The sequence below is a fragment of the Manihot esculenta genome, chromosome 9 (assembly GCF_001659605.2).
Source record: "Manihot esculenta cultivar AM560-2 chromosome 9, M.esculenta_v8, whole genome shotgun sequence".
Classification (NCBI taxonomy): domain Eukaryota; kingdom Viridiplantae; phylum Streptophyta; class Magnoliopsida; order Malpighiales; family Euphorbiaceae; genus Manihot; species Manihot esculenta.
The window spans coordinates 1,741,880-1,759,454 of NC_035169.2; the positions used below are offsets into that span (position 1 = coordinate 1,741,880).

The 17,575-nt window shown below is 29.8% G+C and overlaps 2 protein-coding genes across 4 annotated transcripts; one reads left to right on the plus strand and one right to left on the minus strand.

Moving 5' to 3' along the window:
- The first annotated feature begins 1,186 nt into the window (after nucleotides 1–1,186).
- On the plus strand, nucleotides 1,187–7,629 carry LOC110623566 (tubulin-folding cofactor B). Of its 2 annotated transcripts, none has more exons than XM_021768558.2 (9): nucleotides 1,187–1,441; nucleotides 1,567–1,710; nucleotides 1,825–1,976; nucleotides 2,162–2,280; nucleotides 2,780–2,841; nucleotides 3,024–3,065; nucleotides 4,271–4,404; nucleotides 5,423–5,492; nucleotides 7,351–7,629. In XM_021768558.2, the coding sequence occupies exons 2-9, from the start codon at nucleotides 1,609–1,611 to the stop codon at nucleotides 7,396–7,398; spliced, it is 729 nt and encodes a 242-aa protein (XP_021624250.1). In that variant the 5' UTR covers nucleotides 1,187–1,441; nucleotides 1,567–1,608; the 3' UTR covers nucleotides 7,399–7,629. The 2 variants fall into 2 exon arrangements, with proteins under 2 accessions (XP_021624250.1, XP_021624249.1); XM_021768557.2 differs by having other exon boundaries at nucleotides 1,191–1,441; nucleotides 1,604–1,710.
- Nucleotides 7,630–8,049: 420 nt separating this feature from the next.
- Nucleotides 8,050–17,575, minus strand: LOC110622003 (pyruvate kinase 1, cytosolic). 2 transcript variants are annotated; one of them, XM_021766336.2, is made up of 16 exons: nucleotides 17,358–17,573; nucleotides 16,566–16,662; nucleotides 16,365–16,462; nucleotides 15,569–15,724; nucleotides 15,332–15,409; nucleotides 15,110–15,238; nucleotides 14,311–14,391; nucleotides 14,072–14,140; nucleotides 13,819–13,908; nucleotides 12,786–12,930; nucleotides 12,591–12,679; nucleotides 11,806–11,901; nucleotides 11,516–11,583; nucleotides 11,328–11,427; nucleotides 9,749–9,805; nucleotides 8,050–8,350 (listed from the first exon to the last, which is right to left on the minus strand). In XM_021766336.2, the coding sequence occupies exons 1-16, from the start codon at nucleotides 17,424–17,426 to the stop codon at nucleotides 8,198–8,200; spliced, it is 1,575 nt and encodes a 524-aa protein (XP_021622028.1). In that variant the 5' UTR covers nucleotides 17,427–17,573; the 3' UTR covers nucleotides 8,050–8,197. The 2 variants fall into 2 exon arrangements, with proteins under 2 accessions (XP_021622028.1, XP_043816410.1); XM_043960475.1 differs by lacking the exons at nucleotides 16,365–16,462; nucleotides 16,566–16,662 and having other exon boundaries at nucleotides 17,358–17,575.

Consider the following 17,575-nt stretch of genomic DNA (forward strand, 5'->3'; position numbering starts at 1 on the left):
ACCCTTTTTAAATGATTTATTTTATTTTACAAATAAACTTATTCATTTTTTAATTTCAAAACACAAATTAAATTGTACATTTATAATTTTTTATTTTATTTGAAAAAATATATAACTTGTTGGGTGGTTGCTGTTTGTATTTTTTATTAGTATTTATAAAACAAATATTTTTAAATTAAAAAACTCAAAATTATAAATTATAAATATTATTTTTTATTATAAATTCTATTAATTATTTTTTTTCTAATTTTATTAAATTTATTTTTTTTAAATATATATTCATTTCATTAACTTAAAAAAATATTTTTTATTTTATTATTATAAAATAAATTTATTATTTAACCTATATAATATAAAAAAATTATTAATTAATCACTTAATTTTAAAAATATATAAAATATTACTGAGTTTTAAAAAATTTATTAAATAATATTTTTATTCATTTTAACTGTTAAAAGTTTTACTGTTTAATTTAATTTTGTAATTAAAAATATTTACTAATTGATTTTTTATAATGAAATATTTTAAAATTTTAAAATATTTAATGGGTAAAATTAATTGATAGATTAATTAGAAAACTTTTTAATCTCATATATTACTATATTTTTAAAATTGATAAATTAATTAATAATTTTTTTATATTAGAGAAATTAAATAATAAATTTTATTTTTATACAAAACTATGAAATATTTTAGACTTAGGATAAAATTAATAGGGTGTTTAACTAATAGACTTTTTAACATCATATATTATTATATTTTTTAAAATTGATAAATTAATTATGAGTTTTTTTATATTAAAAAAATTAAATAATAATTTTTATTTTTATACAAAACTATTGATAAAATTATTTGTATTTTTTTTCTTATTAAATATGAATATTTCAAAACAAATATTATTTATTTTTATATAAAAATTTGTAAACTTATTTTTTAATAATAAAAAAATTTTAATTTTAAAAAAATAAAAAATATAAACCCTAAAACACATCCTAAAATATTAAGAAATAAAGTTTTTTTAAATCTAGAGAAAACATAAGTCTACAACAAGAAGTCCAATGGCCCAACAATCAAATAGCCCATACCTAATAACCATAACCCACAAAGACTGTTATGTAGAAAGGAGCCACTGCAAACCAACAAGCTATCACAAACTAACCATCAGCACCGGACAACTTACATGTCTGCGCACCACCATGGACCACACCCATGTTTCCAAGAGCCCAACCCATCTCCTTCGATAGACCGAGCGTGGATCGAAGTCACCCAGTGAATCTGCGAAGACTCACCTCCTTGATCCATTTCTTTCGAACACTCACCAAACCCGAACCTATCTTCACTCCCCAGTCTCCTATGCCATAGCTGTGGTTGTTCTAATTGAACTGAAGCAGTCAGGGAGCATTGCCGCATTGCGAACGGTGTTCAGTGCAGCGCGATTGAGGTGAGCTTTCAAACCTGAGATTTGTTTCTCGACTATTATTATTACTATCAACATTAGATTAAGCTCAAGTTTAGTCTTTTTGCTCTCAAATTCTGAGATGATGGGAAATGTTTGTATCACATTAGAATTGATCATACAATTGATGAAGATTTCGCCTGATAGGAAATATGGCAACTCGGTTACAGATAGAGGATGACGACTCAGTCCTCTTGCGTGTTACTCATTCTAACCTCAAGACCTTCTCAGCCAGTCTTCGCTTCTCCCTTCAGGTTTTCCATTATTGTCATTTGATTATTGGTGTTCTTTTTATTATTATTATTATTATTATTATTATTATTGTTTACTTTCAATTTGATTTTCTTTCTTCTTCTACAAAAATTTAGTCTACTGTGGAATCTGTAAAAGAGAAGCTGTGGAGAAAATGTGGAACATCAGTTAATTCAATGACCCTGGAGCTTTATGACGACACAAACTCCAAAATTTGTGATTTAGCCGATAATTCCAGACCCCTTGGTTTTTATTCTCCTCTTGATGGGTTTGTCCTCTCACTTTCTTCTTTTTCCAACCTAATATAAAAGTTCTGTTTTCCTTAGTTGTGCTATTTTTTTATTTTTGGTTAATTTTTGTTAATGAAGTTAATAAGTTTTTGTTTCAAAACAAAAAGGTCTTAGTTTATTGATTGTGATATTTTTTTTAATTTTTTTTTTTTTTTATCAAAAGGTTTCGGCTACATGTAATAGATCTTGACCCTTCATCAGTAACCTCTGGTGGGTGGCTGGAAGACACTTCATTGGTAGAGAAATACACAATTTCAGAGGAGAACTATCAGAAACGCAGTGGTGAGTTTTGAAAAACAATATATTTCTTTGAATAGCAGTGGGTACATTCTTCTCATATTTTTGATGCAATACAACTGTGGCTGGTGAAGATTTTATATTAGACATGTAGTGACAAAATGTTTTAAGTGCAATAGACTATAATGATTGATTTAGTAATTACAAATCATATGGCTTAGGTGGGCTAGATTTTGCTTTTCTTCTCTGTTTTTCCTTTTCCTACACTGACTGGGCTATTCCAGCTATGTCTCTCTATACTCGGGTTGATTTTTAATTCTCTTTTTCATGCTTGGCACTTTTATCTTGACTCTATGCTACATCTTCTTCTTTACATTCATCCTGTGAATTTGATATTCGAAAACTTAGCAAATGTACTTCATCATAAAATGCTCCAATAGTCCAATTCCTTTTCTGTTCAAATAAAAGTACTATATATAGTTGTCAGTGGAGACCACTTTTCATGTTTAACTTGCTAGTAAATTTATTAGTTTGTGTTTATCAGGCACTTTCAGAAAATTTAAAGAAAAATTGGTCTCACAAAATCCATCAGCCTTTGAGCCTAAGGTAACAACACTGTTGTTTGAGGTTTTGCCTTTGGAGGGCTTTCATTTTTTCTTCTTTTTTTTTTTTGGCTCCCAAAAAGAGAGAGAGTTAGAGAGCAGAATAGAAAGGAATTGCCAGAAACGAGGGCGGAATCCAAGTGAGATATTGCACTCACTTTCACTTTGTTCATCTTTCACTCACAGATAACTGACAACTACATGGAAGACCTTTGTGCAAATATCAAGGTTAGTAATTCGCTTTGCATTTATATCTTAGTGTCCATGGTTTTGGAATTGTCTGCAGTGGGATGCCTAAGATATGCAAACATTATTCTAATGGTAAATCTCATTTAAAGTTTTTAAGATGACAGACATATATGTTTCATTTTTGTAGTTCATACTATCTAGATCCTGAAAAATGGCTCAGATATTCAACTGTAATTTATGGAAAATTTCAGCTATCTTCTCTTGCCTTTTGTGTCATACTGTAGAGTTGAAATCACATCCTGAATGCTTTATTGGAAAAGGATTTAGGCATCACATGAATTGTGAAATGTGAAATCAATATAAGTTTCGTTGTTGCGAGACTAATGTAAGTACTTCTCCCAGGTCTTTTTCTTTTTTAAGCTTATTAAATGTCACTTACAGATTAACTCTATCACTGAAGGGTTCTAATGGTAAATCTCATTTAAAGTTTTTAAGATGACAGACATCTATGTTTCATTTTTGTACTTCATACTATCTAGATCCTGAAAAATGGCTCAGATATTCAACTGTAATTTATGGACAATTTCAGCTATCTGCTCTTGCCTTTTGTGTCATACTGTAGAGTCGAAATCACATCCTGAATGCTTTATTGGAAAAGGATTTAGGCATCACATAAATTGTGAAATGTGAAGTCAATATAAGTTTAGTTGTCGCTAGACTAGTGTAAGTACATACTTCTCCCAGGTCTTTTTCTTTTTTAAGCTTATTAAATGTCACTTACAGATTAACTCTATCACTGAAGGGTTTGGCCAATAGATGATGTCAAAGTTGTGATTTCCTCTTTATTACTACTATATTAGTTCCAGTATCTTTCAAAAGATTTTGCTCTGTGGATTTTCGGGAATTAGCATTCATGAATATAAATGTGATTCTCAAGTTTTTGCAATGAAGAGATGTGTGTATATAACTATAAAATACTGTTTAATAGCATCATGAGTTAGAACATAATGGGTTGTAACATGGTAGGAAATTTGATGCCTGCAGATTTTGATGGATGCATTTTAGGTCTTAAAGACTTTAGTTTTCTATCCTCTTTAACTGCAAAAGGAGGAATGGTGATTTTATTTTTTTATTCATTTCTATTCTTTCTTATACCAAATACTCAGTAGCATTTTTCCTTGTCTACTTAAATTTGCCACACCCTTGTTTGTCTCTTTGCATTTACCCAATTCATTAATGATTAGGTGGGAGACAGATGTGAAGTTGAACCAGGAGAGAAAAGAGGGGTTGTCAAATTTGTTGGTCCAGCAGAATCTCTTGCACCAGGTTTTTGGGTTGGAGTTCAATATGATGAACCATTGGGGAAACATGATGGCATGTATGTATATTGCTCGCTTTCTCAATATTCTGAAATTTTCAAATAGACTTCTTTGCTTTGCTTTATGTGTTGTTTAGTCTCCAATAATGCCTTCTATAAAATTGATGTTGTCTATTGATCATAGTTGTATTGACAAACCATTTAATAATGTTAAGACCAATCTTATGTGTGAGTGCATAGGTAAGATCAAATATAAGGGTTGAGGCCATAACACTAATGTCACATTATTAATATGTATTATCTACTCATTGTTTGCCAAATATAGTATGAACGTTTTTGGTTGTTTCACTGTTAAAATTTTTAATATGGTCATGAGATTCTAGTACGGGTGTCTTCTTGCTGATTGCTTAAATTGTCCCCATGCCATTTGAAGATCTCCGTTTGTCTATCTATCATAGATCATTATGTTCCGCATTTTAATTATTTTTTTTTCATTTATCACGTTTTAGGGTGAAAGGAGTAGGGGTGAGCATTCGGTCGGTTCGGTTCAAAACCGAACCGAATAAACCGAAAACCGAAATTTTAGTTTTTATGAAAACCGAACCGAACCGATTTTGGTCAGAAACCGAATCGAACCGAACCGGTCTGATTCGGTTCGGTTTGATCGGTTTCGATTTTTAATATTTTTTTAATTTTTTACTCTTTATTTTTAGTATTTTAAAATTTAATTAAAATATTTTAATTTTAATATAATTTAATTTCTCTATATTATTGAAAAAATATATTATTATCCCTAATCGGTTCGGTTCGGTTTTTTCGGTTTTTTTCTGATCAAAACCGAACCGAACCGAAATAACCGGAATTTCTGAAATTTAAAACCGAACCGAACCGAAATGTATAAAAAACCGAACCAAATTTTCAAATCGGTTCGGTTCGGTCGGTTTTTTCGGTTTGAACCGGATTCTGCTCAGCCCTAGAAAGGAGTATGCTATTTTGACTGCTCTCTCCGTTTGTCTATCTATCATATATCATTATGATCCACATTTTAATTATTTTTTTTTCAATTATCACGTTTTAGGGTGAAAGGAGTACGCTACTTTGACTGCCCTCCACTTCATGGTGCAATGGTTAGGCCTGATAAAGTAAAGGTTTGTAGAGAACCATGTTCTAATATGTTGGAATCTTGCATTGCTAATAAACTCATTAAAACACAGAGCACTTTGACAGTCTGATATCATAATGAATGAAATGCAATAGTGTTATTTATATTCAAAGTCTAGTGATATTGAGCATTAGGTTGAAGGTTGCAAAGATATGGGTAGTAGGCACATAGTGATCTGTTTTTGCTTTAACGATGCCATCTGGTTGACTGCCCCACAAGTACAATTGTTAAACATTCATGGACCTGGAAAGTTTCAGGGCCAGCACACATTGTTAATAACAAAAAGCATGTTCCCTTTGGAAGATGGTGGGAGTCTGGAAGGTAACCCAGAATTCTTAGAATTAGATAGATTATGAGCACATGCAGAAGCAGTTCACATGCAAATTGACATTTTTGGTTTCCTCAACAGAGCAGAACGCTCTTGTAGCCATTTTGGTATCCATGCTATTTTTTTGTCCAATTCGCAAAGAAAATTATATTATTGAAAAAAAAAAAAGTTCTGTTTTGTTCCTTGATGTTGTAAAATAAAAGTGAAAAATAGGTTGTTACAACAACTGAAAATGCAAAGGTTGTTTTCATGACCTTCTTTCAAGATGCAGTTTCTTTAGTATTAGAAACAACTGAAAACAAATAATAATTGATGGCAAACTTGCAGTATATTGTGCATTTTTCTGTTTTGTTTGTTACTTTGTTGCTGCTAGCAACTTCTAAGGGATTTGGTAGATTCTTTGTTCACATCATTTTCGATAAACTTCCATTTAGTCATTTTCAGGTTTTGATTTTAAGGGCATTGATATCTTTGATTTCATTTGATAACGATGCATATTGTGCAATACTAGTAGGAATATCAGTTATTTTTTAACCATATAATTTAAATTTTGAGAAAATAACTTGATTATTGTGGTTGTATGCACCACTGTTCTTAGAATCTTCCAAATCTCGATTTAATTCCCTAATTTAGTGATTCGAATCTGTGGGTTGAATCTACCGTTAGAATTTTATGATTCTTGATTCAATTTACTTTGTACAATTTGATTTGATTTCCCATCCTAGTGATTCAAATGTATATGGTGAACCGCAAATGTGTGAGCAAATTGAAAGAACCAATAGTGAATCGGGTGAATTGACCGATTCTGTCAGTTCTTTTCTAGAGGTTGTTAGACCCTATAGCTTCAAAATTTAGGTTTCACTTTCTTTTACTATGAGAAGTGCATATAACACTCTCTTAATTATATATATATATATATTTTCCACCAGCCATTCTTTTCCCTCTCCCTTCTTTTTATAGTTTACTTTTCTGATTATAGCTATCAAATTATGACATGTTATAGTAATATTGTCTAACCTTTGTGACCCCTTTTCTTTATTAGTTAATTATTTGATCAAATTTAAATGGGACTACTATAAAGCATGCTTCTAAGTAGCTAAATGATAATTTTATGTTTATAAAAAATACAGTTTTCTGATTGGACTAGTGGGATCACGGTGAAGTTAATTTCATTGTCTATTCTAGAAGCTCAGCATAGGTCTGTATGTTTTTTGAGCATTAGAGTTGTGTCAAGCATGCTGAAAATTTATAGCTTAGCTAGTCATACTCGTTATAAATGGTCTGCCACTGTTAGGGACATGACAAAACACGTTCTTACAAAGAAATTGCGCATTTTAGTTAACGCTGATGAAATCATTGTTACCATAAGCTTTGGCTATATGAAATGATGAATCATGCCTTCATTCTTCATGTCTTTGATGTAATGATATTCATCGAATGAAGTTACTTCTGAAAAAAATGATTTTGGCATCATTTTAAAGTTCCTTGTATCTTAGTAAATCAAGACATTTTCCAGGTTGGTGACTATCCGGAAAGAGATCCCTTTGAGGAGGAAGAAATATGAAATAGAGATGGCAAAATTGTCCTTTTCCTGTATGCATTTTATTATCATTACATTTTTTATTGTGAGAATGCATTATGCACTGTATGTTCTCTCTCACTCTTTTTTAGTTTTATTTTTTGTTTTGTGGGATGTGTTTTTTTCTGTTTTTTGGGGGTGGGGTCTGGTTTGAAGTAGTGTTTGGACCTAACAATGTTTTTGTATAACGATGATGAATCACTTTTTTTATATTTACGATTGAGAAAAATTCACTATTTAGTCTTTATATTATGAAAAAATTTATTAGTTGTGTTTCAGTTTTGAAAAATGTATTAAAAATTCAAACCGATTAAATTGAATTAAATTAAATCTGATTCATCAAAATCGATTTGATTCAATTTTTATAAATACTAAAATTTTAATTTTCAATTTATTCAATTTGATTTTAATTTAATTTGATTTTAAACTGAATAATTGATAAATAATCTTTCATAATACATTTCTTCAACCATTAAATTCAAATTACTAAACACTATTATTAAAATTGTTGCTGATCAAAGTGTGGTAAAGAAAGTGATGAGATTCTTACCATAGAGATGATTTATATAACATTGTGTGAAAGGAGAAAGCGATTTTATCACGAAAGTTAGAAAATAAAAAATAAAAATCTCTCTCTGATTCTGAATATAATACTTTTATGAGACTATGAATGAGTTAAAAAGTCTAGTGGTCCAACCTAATTTTAGAACGTTTCTCTTTGATTAGACTCATCAAACTACACTTAAAAAAAAAAAAAGGTTTAGGAAGTGAATTTACAAAAATTTTAAGCTTGAAGCTCAACAATCTTTACCACAGATGAATCTGCAATCTTTTGGAAGACGACTATTTGATCATTAGGCTTAAGCAATCCCACAGATTTACCATGATCAAGGGCAATTTTCAATCCAGACTCTTCACTTGAACGACCTGAAGTTGCCTGCCACCCAAATAACAAAATATAAATATTACATAAAAATATGAAAAAAAATAATTATATAAAAAAATCAAATAATTTATGAAATTTTCATTTATTTACAAATAACTATAATTTCTAGATTCCATACCAATATAAAACTCATATTACAAATATTATTTTGAAATCAAATTGAACTAGTCGAAATAAATCATATATCTAAAATAAAAAATTAATAAAATTACAAGACGGGTAAAATCGATAAATCTAATGGGACAATATGAAAAAATTTAACCATATAAAGGAAATTTATGGGTTGTTTAGATTGGTGGAAAATAAGTGAGGAAAGAAATTAAGGGAGGAAAATAAAGATATTTTTCATAGTTGATGTAATTATTTATTTATTTATTATACTTAAGCTAGATATGCACAATTATTATTTTAATTTTAGAAAATGCTATAATAAAATTAAAAAAAAATATATACACAGGAAAAAGAATTGCCACTAAATTATATATATCTAGAGAGGTTCAATCTCATTAATAGAATATTTCTCATCAGAAAAAAAAAAAAAATATATATATATATATATATATATATAATCTCATTAAAACCTTTATATTACATATTCTTGTTTTTAATAATCTTTCTAACGAAATAACTTTATCTAAAGAAAAAAAATGTAGCCATTAAATTCGGTTTGATGTAAGAATTCAAATAGTCAATTGCAAAAATAATAAATGACTTATTAGATAACTTATACACATTTGATGATTAAAAAAATAAAAAAAATTAATAAGTTCTTAACGTAGTAAAACAAGTATTACTTAGATATTATAATATAAAAAAATTCATTAGTTAATTTCTTTCATAATATTTTAAAAAGTAAATTAAATATTATATTATTTAGTTTTTTTAATTTTTTTAAAAAAATTATTAATTAATTATTTATATTTTTAAAAGATTTATTAAATAATTTCACCGTATTAAAAATATTTTATTTTTTTTTACAATACATAACGAAAAGACTAATTATTAAACTTTTAAAACGCCGTAAATGTTTTAATGTATTTTTTAAAATAAAAAATTAATTAATAAATTTTTTTATATTATAAAAATTAAATAATAATTTTTCATTTAATATATATTACTCAAATAACTTGATTTCTGAATTAGTCTCTTTTTAATAAACTATATATGAATTATTACATTTTTTAAGAGTCAATTAAGTAAACCTTTTAATTTTTTTACTTATACATTATCCATCTATTATATGAGTTTACCTTTTAGTCCTTCCATCTTAAAAATAAAAATTTTTAAAAAATCTCTCATGGCCTAATCTCTTCAATTTTTTGGAAACCAATTTTTTTTTAAAAAAAAAAAACAAAAACAAAAATTGAACCAAGAAATGTTAATTCTTACCACATTAGGGCTAGCCAAGATAGGGTAAACTCCTCTGACACCAAGCAGCTGACGAGCCTGAACAAAATGGAACAGAGCACTTCTATGAAAATGTTGCGACTGTTGGTTTCAACTCCCCTTCCCCAGTTAGCAAAAAAAATATATTAAAAAAATAATTTACTATTTAGTCCCATTAATTAATTTTTTTATTTTGAAAAACACATTCTTTCATTAATTTCAATTTAATTGAATTCTATATTTTGTGTGTTTAATTTGAATAAAAATTAGAATTCAATTCCTAAAATTGAATTTCATAGAATTTATTATAACTAAAATTAATTCTTTAAGTTTTTTTATGGAATTTGAAATGAATTCTATAAAATTTATATGGACTAAAATACTCATTTCAATACTTTTTTTTTCTCTCTAAATTATCACTTATTATTATAATTAATTAAATCAATAATTAAAAGATAAATAATTATTAAATTAATGCCACTATTTTAATTTTTTATATTATTTTATAAATTAAATAATAGTAATTAAACCCGCATATTGAAGGAATATTTTTTAAAATAAGAGTAAAATTGTTAGGGTTTTTAAAACCCGGATGCCACATACTGTGCATAAGAGTAAAATTGGGATTTTAAAAACAAGTGTAGCATAACCAAAGTTTAGTTTCTCCCATATAGCTCCTACAAATTGATAGGGATTTTTAGTTAGTTTCTCTTTTCATATTCGTATATAATTTTTTTGTCAATAATTATATTAATTTTTATCTTAGCTTTATATTACCCAAAATTTTTATACATTGGAATTCTTATATTATTTTATAAATTTTAAAATAATGAGAGATGTTAATTTATTTTGATTTTATTAGTATCTTGATAGTGGTTTTACATGCTTGTTAGTAATGAATTTTTTTTTAAGCTTTACTCTTGAGAGTAATAAAAATGGAAAACAAATAAATTTCTAGAATTAAAAATAAATTCAATTGAATTCTACATTTTAAATTATATTAAATCAAATAATAGAATATTTCAAATTAATTATATCTGAAATTCAATTTAACTTTTCACTATTTTAATTTTAAAATTGAAATAAAGTATTTTACTATTTATTTCTTATAATATGAATAAATTCATTAATGGATCCTTAATTTAATAAAAATATAAACTAATTAGTCTTCGAAAACAATTAATTAGTAAATTTCTCTATATTATAAAAATAAAATATAAAAAAATTATTATTTAGTCTCTATGATATAAAAAAACTCATTGGTTAATCTTTCGATATTAAAAAATATATTAATCAATGCCGTTAAATGTTATAGAAAAATATAAAATGCTCTCAATGCAGGAATTAATTAGTAGACATATTTTATACAACTGAAAAACCAGTTAATAAATTTTTCAACCTTAGGGTATTTTTTAATACCTATTAATCAATTACTATAATCAATTACTATAGAGATTAAATGGTAAATCTTCTAAAAATAAAAAAATAAAACCCCGACATTGAACATGGCATAGACAAATTTCACTACATCTAAGATGGTTTTGTTGCCAAAAAGAATGTGAAGAGAGCTTAATTTAATTACCTGCGCAGAACCGGTGCAAGTCCATTTCAACGAATTCGATCTGAGACGAGGAATAACAACCGCAAACACAGGCACTGGTGGCCTATACTTAGCAATCAACCTAAAAAACATGAGCTTGCATGAATCAGCTAATTGTTTAGTTAGCATTCCAGTAGTTATTGCAAGAGAAAATAAGAAAATTGAAGCACCTTGCTGCTCTTCCTGAGGATGTGAATACAACAATCAGTGCAGCCTTCGCCTTAATTGCAGCACGTACCTTTGATAAAAACATCAACACTATCAACATGAACTATTCATAAATGCCACTTAACATGTTCATAACATTATCTCTCTTCACACACCTTAGGAGAAAGAGATAATAGTATGTGAGCAGAGGAATGTTATTAATCTTTTGTGGCACTTGATTTTTTTAATTTTTTTAGCAGTTCAAACACTGAATCTACACACATCAACATAAGTAATAGTGATGAAAAGATACCGCTGATGAAGCAACAGATTCAGCATGAGACATAGGCTCTCCAACATGTTTGCTGATTCTCTTAAAATGAACAGAATGATTGCACACTGTCTCAGCCTGCACAAACATGAACAACTCAACTATAATATTTGGATGATATTAGGCATCAGTCCATATATGAACCACAGATGATTTGGTGGTGGTTCCTAATTGGCTACTGACCAAAATTTTCAGATAATTTGGCTGACACTGACTAATAGCGGTGAGGAATTAGGCTGCATTGGATCTTTGAAATCATATCATTGGACAAGCTGTGATGTTTTTAGTATATAGTGACATGCCAAGTCAGGACCAAATTACAGTTGCAAGAAACGAGTAGCCTTTTGAACTTTCATTTCCTGTACAACCTTTTTGATATGGGTATTGATAAATTTCAAGAACAGCACCCATGTTCAGAAATTCCCTTGTTTTTGGAAGAGATAACAGTTCTAGAATTTATTTCTGGTGCCATTACTTTCATCTCTGCTGAATTACCTTCCTTCTGCATTTATACTCTTACATGCTTCACCAATTCCACTAATTTAGGCTCTATGCCGCAACAATTTTGAAGATAGTGGTTTAGTATTTTGACTGGGTTAAAACAATAATATTTAGAGGTTAAGGGATTGAATTACGAAAGTTAGACAACTAACAGCTACCAACTACCAAAACAGCTAGTATTGCCAAACAGGGCCTCAACCTTTTAAGCATATTCGATTCTACATGATTGTAGCATAATTGGAAAATTTGATAGTGTTTATACTAACCTCAGCACAAATTCTCCCCACAACTTTTATTGTTTCAATGGGATATAGTCCTCTAAGTGTCTCAGCACCCAATAATATACCATCAGCACCTAAGAAATTATGCAGTAAGAAAAATTTTAAAATAATGATAGTATTATTATAAGGTTGCCAACTACAAAGAAACAAAGAAATGATGTTTAAATGTATCATACGTACCATCAAGTACAGCATTTGCAACATCTGTTGCTTCAGCACGAGTTGGTCTTAGATTTGCAGTCATGCTATCAACTACTCTACTGATTATGACAGGTTTCCCTACCATGTTACACTTATATACAGCAGACTTCTGAAACAAGAAAACCTGCAATGAAAAGATACCAAAATTTACATTTTGTTTCCATTTGGATAGATATGAATTTGAAAGAAACAGGTTCTTGAGTTTGACATTCATTGACATTTTATGATTTAGCATGAAATACAAATCCAAAACTATATTTATTTCTAATGCACTTCTATCCTAACGAATGCTATGGCCTATGGGAATTCTTTTATCAGATACAACAATCTGGAGGAGGAGATATCCTCCTCACCCCTCTCAAAGAACTCAGAATAACCAGAAATCAAAACCAATGAAGTTATGTTGGAGATCGGTATCGATTTCAACCACATGATACCCTTATGCCAAATGACACAAGCCTATAACCAGTTCTCAAACAGATTCTCTGTTAGAGTTGGGACAGCATAGAACACACCCAAACAAAGGAAACAAAGAGGAAAAAAAGTTACAGAAATGGAGCTTCCTTGCTCTCCCATTGATAATTCAAAAGCTAACTTAGGTGTAAATTACATCATTAATTACAAGAAAAAAAGTGATTGATTACTGATATAACTTGCATTCCCATCCCGAAGGTTGAAACTCTGACTGATGGACGAGTGGACATCTGTCCTCATGGCATGGCAGTTTGTCAGGATAGATGTCCACTTGTCTATCAGTCAAAGCTCCAACCTTCGAGATGGGAATGCTGAGTTATTTCAATTACCATACTCACAACATACATTTTCCTAAGCTAATCATCATTACCTGATCAAAAGTATTTTTACCTAATCCCACTACCAAAGATACATCCTCATGATAGCACCAAAAAAAAGGGAAAAAAAATCCCAACTTAAAGTATTTGCCTTTAGGACAACTTCCAATAAGAATTATTGACATAGAAAATAAATAAGAATTATTGACAAAAATTATGACCTTTTCTGGGGGAAGGTCAATTCCTAAATTTCCACGACCAAGGATAATGCCATCTGCTTCCTGAAGGATCTCACCAAAATGTTTCAAACCCTGGTGCAGTGAGCAAAAATTACAGTGACATGTAATGGGAGATATTTTCAGTGACCACAACTATGGATTACAATGGTAGAGTTATATATACTAGTGATGGTTGCTACTATTAGATGAAAAGCTACTTTAATCATCTTGACACACAAGCAATGCATTAGCTTACCTCCACAGTTTCTATTTTGGCAAATACTTGAGTCTCATTGAGATTATTTGTTTCAAGAAAAGCTCTGAGCTGCAACAGGAACACATACACGTAATTAGCACTGACTTCTCACTCATAAAGGGAAGAACAATGGATTTATTTCCTTTTCAACTAAAGCAAACTTCTTGGCAATGAACAGATAATTCTGAGCTCAAAGAAACATCAGAAACATTATTTGCAATGGATAATGGTTGCCTAACCTCTCGTACATCTTCAACACTGCGAGTATATGATAGAGATATCAAATCAACATTGTTATGTGAGCCCCACTCCAAAATAACCTATCATATCAACAAAAAGAGAGGATATATTTTATCTATCAACATATAAAGGAGATAGTGATATGGTTGATGGAGTGCAGTTGAATGTAGCAAGATGGATTTCTTTTATTCATTAATCTATTGTTACTTGCAGGTTTCATTTTGTTTCCTGCCATTATGGTCTACCAAACAATAGTTACACTAAAATATCCTATTGAAGGTAGGATCAGCTCAATTTAGAGCTTAGCTTATTTTGCTCTACTGTTAATGAAATCATACAAGCTCCCTAATAAGTAGTATAACTGCCTATGCTTGCTTGCAAGTTGGTGATTTGGCTAGAAAGGGTGCATTGTTATTATGTAAAGAAGGCAAATGTAATAAAGTTTTGAATAAATTATTTTTGAGAAGCATACAAAATCATGAATTTTTTTTTTTATAAAAAGGTACTAAACAACTAAACAGTAGGATTTCAGCCCACTGAGACACCCTTGAACATTTACTGCTAACTAACTAATGAGATTTAACTTACCGGTACTAGAACCATCTCCAGCTCCAGGGTTGTAATTTCAGTAGTTTAGACCCCCAGTTAAAGCAAATCAATAAAAAGAAAAAACATACTGCTAACTAGACAATCCTTTACGCAAAGTAATGGTCACACGGACTCCTCTTGAGCATGAAAATACAGATGGATAACAATTGAAAACATAGGAAAAGGTAGTTTGCTATTGATTAATTGTACCTGTTTATCCTTGTCACTCAAATTTGGTAAACTTTCATGCACTTGAGAAACATGCATCAATATAAAGCCTTCAAGAGTCGCAGTGTTTTTTATAAGGCAGATGACATCCTGACCATTTGTCTCTAAAACCTAAAGATCAAGCAAAAACTTTAGCTGAAAAGACTGCCTGTTTAAACAAGCATTTAAACAAACAGAAAATGAGCATCAGAAGAAAATTTTCACCTCAAGCCATACAGAGGTGCTTTCACTTCCTGTGAAGAGATACTGACCAAGAAAAATAGTGTCGCCCTTCTTCAGAATCTGTAATTCAGAAAGGAAACTAAAGACTAAAATTTATCTGATGCATGATAAATCAATAAAAAGAGCACATCATAATCACACAAAAGGCATCATTTAGAAAAGTTAATTTGAGAAAAGATTAATGTTAGAAATAAGAGTTGAATGTCTTCCAACACATACCTCAGAGAGTCCACAATAATCAACAGGCAAAAACTCTGCTGATGGTTCTTTGGAAACATCTGAAGTAATAGTTAAATGGTCATCAGCCTTTAGCTCAATTGGTTTCCCAGTCTGGTTACAAACTGGAAGTTCTGGGCCTACAGTGTCCAGCATAACCTGAAAATTTATTAGTTGGAAAAGAAAGATTACAACTCCATCTGGAATCAACAATTTCACAAGAATTCAATTTAATTGATTTCTTTTCTAACAAATCTTTTGTTTTGAAGAAAGGAATCCAACTATTTTCACTTAAAAAATTTTCATTTTAAGCCTCCGTTTGTTTTGTTTCCATGAAACACTCAAAAAAATTAGTCAACAGAACATATTTTACTTGTTAAAGAAAAATTAAGCCATTTTAAAGAAAATAACTTCAAGTTATATAAACACCTCTATATAAAAAAAAATTTAATAGATTTTATTTTTTAAATTAAAATTATATAATGAAAACAAGTTATTTTATCGGAAAATATTTTTTATGAAAAACATTTTCCAAAAAAAATATTTTCTAGGGAAAATATTTTCTAAATTCAAGTTATTTTCCGCAAACAAACATAGTCTAAAAGAATAAAATTCTTGCATGATTTTACAAGAATTCAATTGAATTCTTTTCTTTAGTTTATGACAAAATAAAATTGTTTTCTCCAATAACCTGTGACTCATAAAGTTATCAAATATGGATTTAATACATCTATTGATTCCATTTAATGGTGGAGAATCAAGAGCCGTTATAATATGACATGTACAATCTTTCACTTACAGCACATAGTTTCTTAGTATTTTTCATAGCTAGCCTCAAATTCTGAAGAGTTTCTTGGTGGTAATCACTATCCAACCATGAAAAGTCGAACCGAGCAACTAGCAAGAAGGGAAGGGGAAAGAAATTAACATAGCTTTATGAACTTCAAGAGGGGAAAATGCAAAATGTAGAATCCAAATGCGCAAGAATTGAACCAATAACCTGACATTCCTGCATTAAGACATGCCTCTATGGTTTCAACAGACCGCGAATTCGGTCCAAGTGTTCCAACTAATTTGGTCAGTGAAGGCAAATAGCTCTGCAGGTTAACAAGAACTGATATTGAAGAATTCAAACAAATAGCTCTGCTCCTACTATTTTATTAATGATAATTCTTTGAAAATCAAGTCTGCAGCTTATCACTTGTGAATTTTTACCTAATAAAAGTAATCTGATCAATGCAGCCATGGAGATTATTCTCAGAGCATTACAAACCCAGAACATATTAATAGCATACTGAATCTTGAACTAGCACAAGATTTCAATAGAAGTCTTGCATATAAATCCCACAGCTGAAGTGTCAAGAATTTATTTCTTCTAAGGATGATGATGATCCAGATCCTGATAGTGATGGATTCTAGAATCTATTTCATTATTTCAATCCTTGAAAAGTCCCATGAAAACAAGTGATTTTTCATATTATTTGCAGATATCTACTCTTTCATCAATGTTTGCTAACATTCAAGTTATAAATTTCAGGGCTGCATGCCATTTTTTCTGCTAGTAGATTTCAATCTGCTTTTAAGGAAGTAAGAGAGAAGTGGATAAGGAGTCTTTACATGTCATCTGCTGAGATATTCCCAGCCACCCATTTTATTTTATTTTTTTAATTTTTATTACCAAAGAGTGAATAAATCCATGTCTATATCTTCTTGTATATTCTACATAAACGTAAAAGGCATGTGTGAACTCTAGACCAAAGTAATGCATGAATATGCATAGAAGAGAACTTACAGATTTTGAAGAAGTTAATACTGAGGAGAGCCTAAGAGGCTCTTCAACTGCCATATGTCCTCCCTGCATTTTTGAGAGAAAAAGAGAGATTTGTTTGAAGCAGGGTCCTCCTGGTGGGTAAGTAAGTAGAGAGTGAATGGAGCATGCAGCATCCTACTAATTATAGCCTTTAGAGTGATGTACACTCAACAGAGTTAGGTAGGAGATCCTGCTGAAAT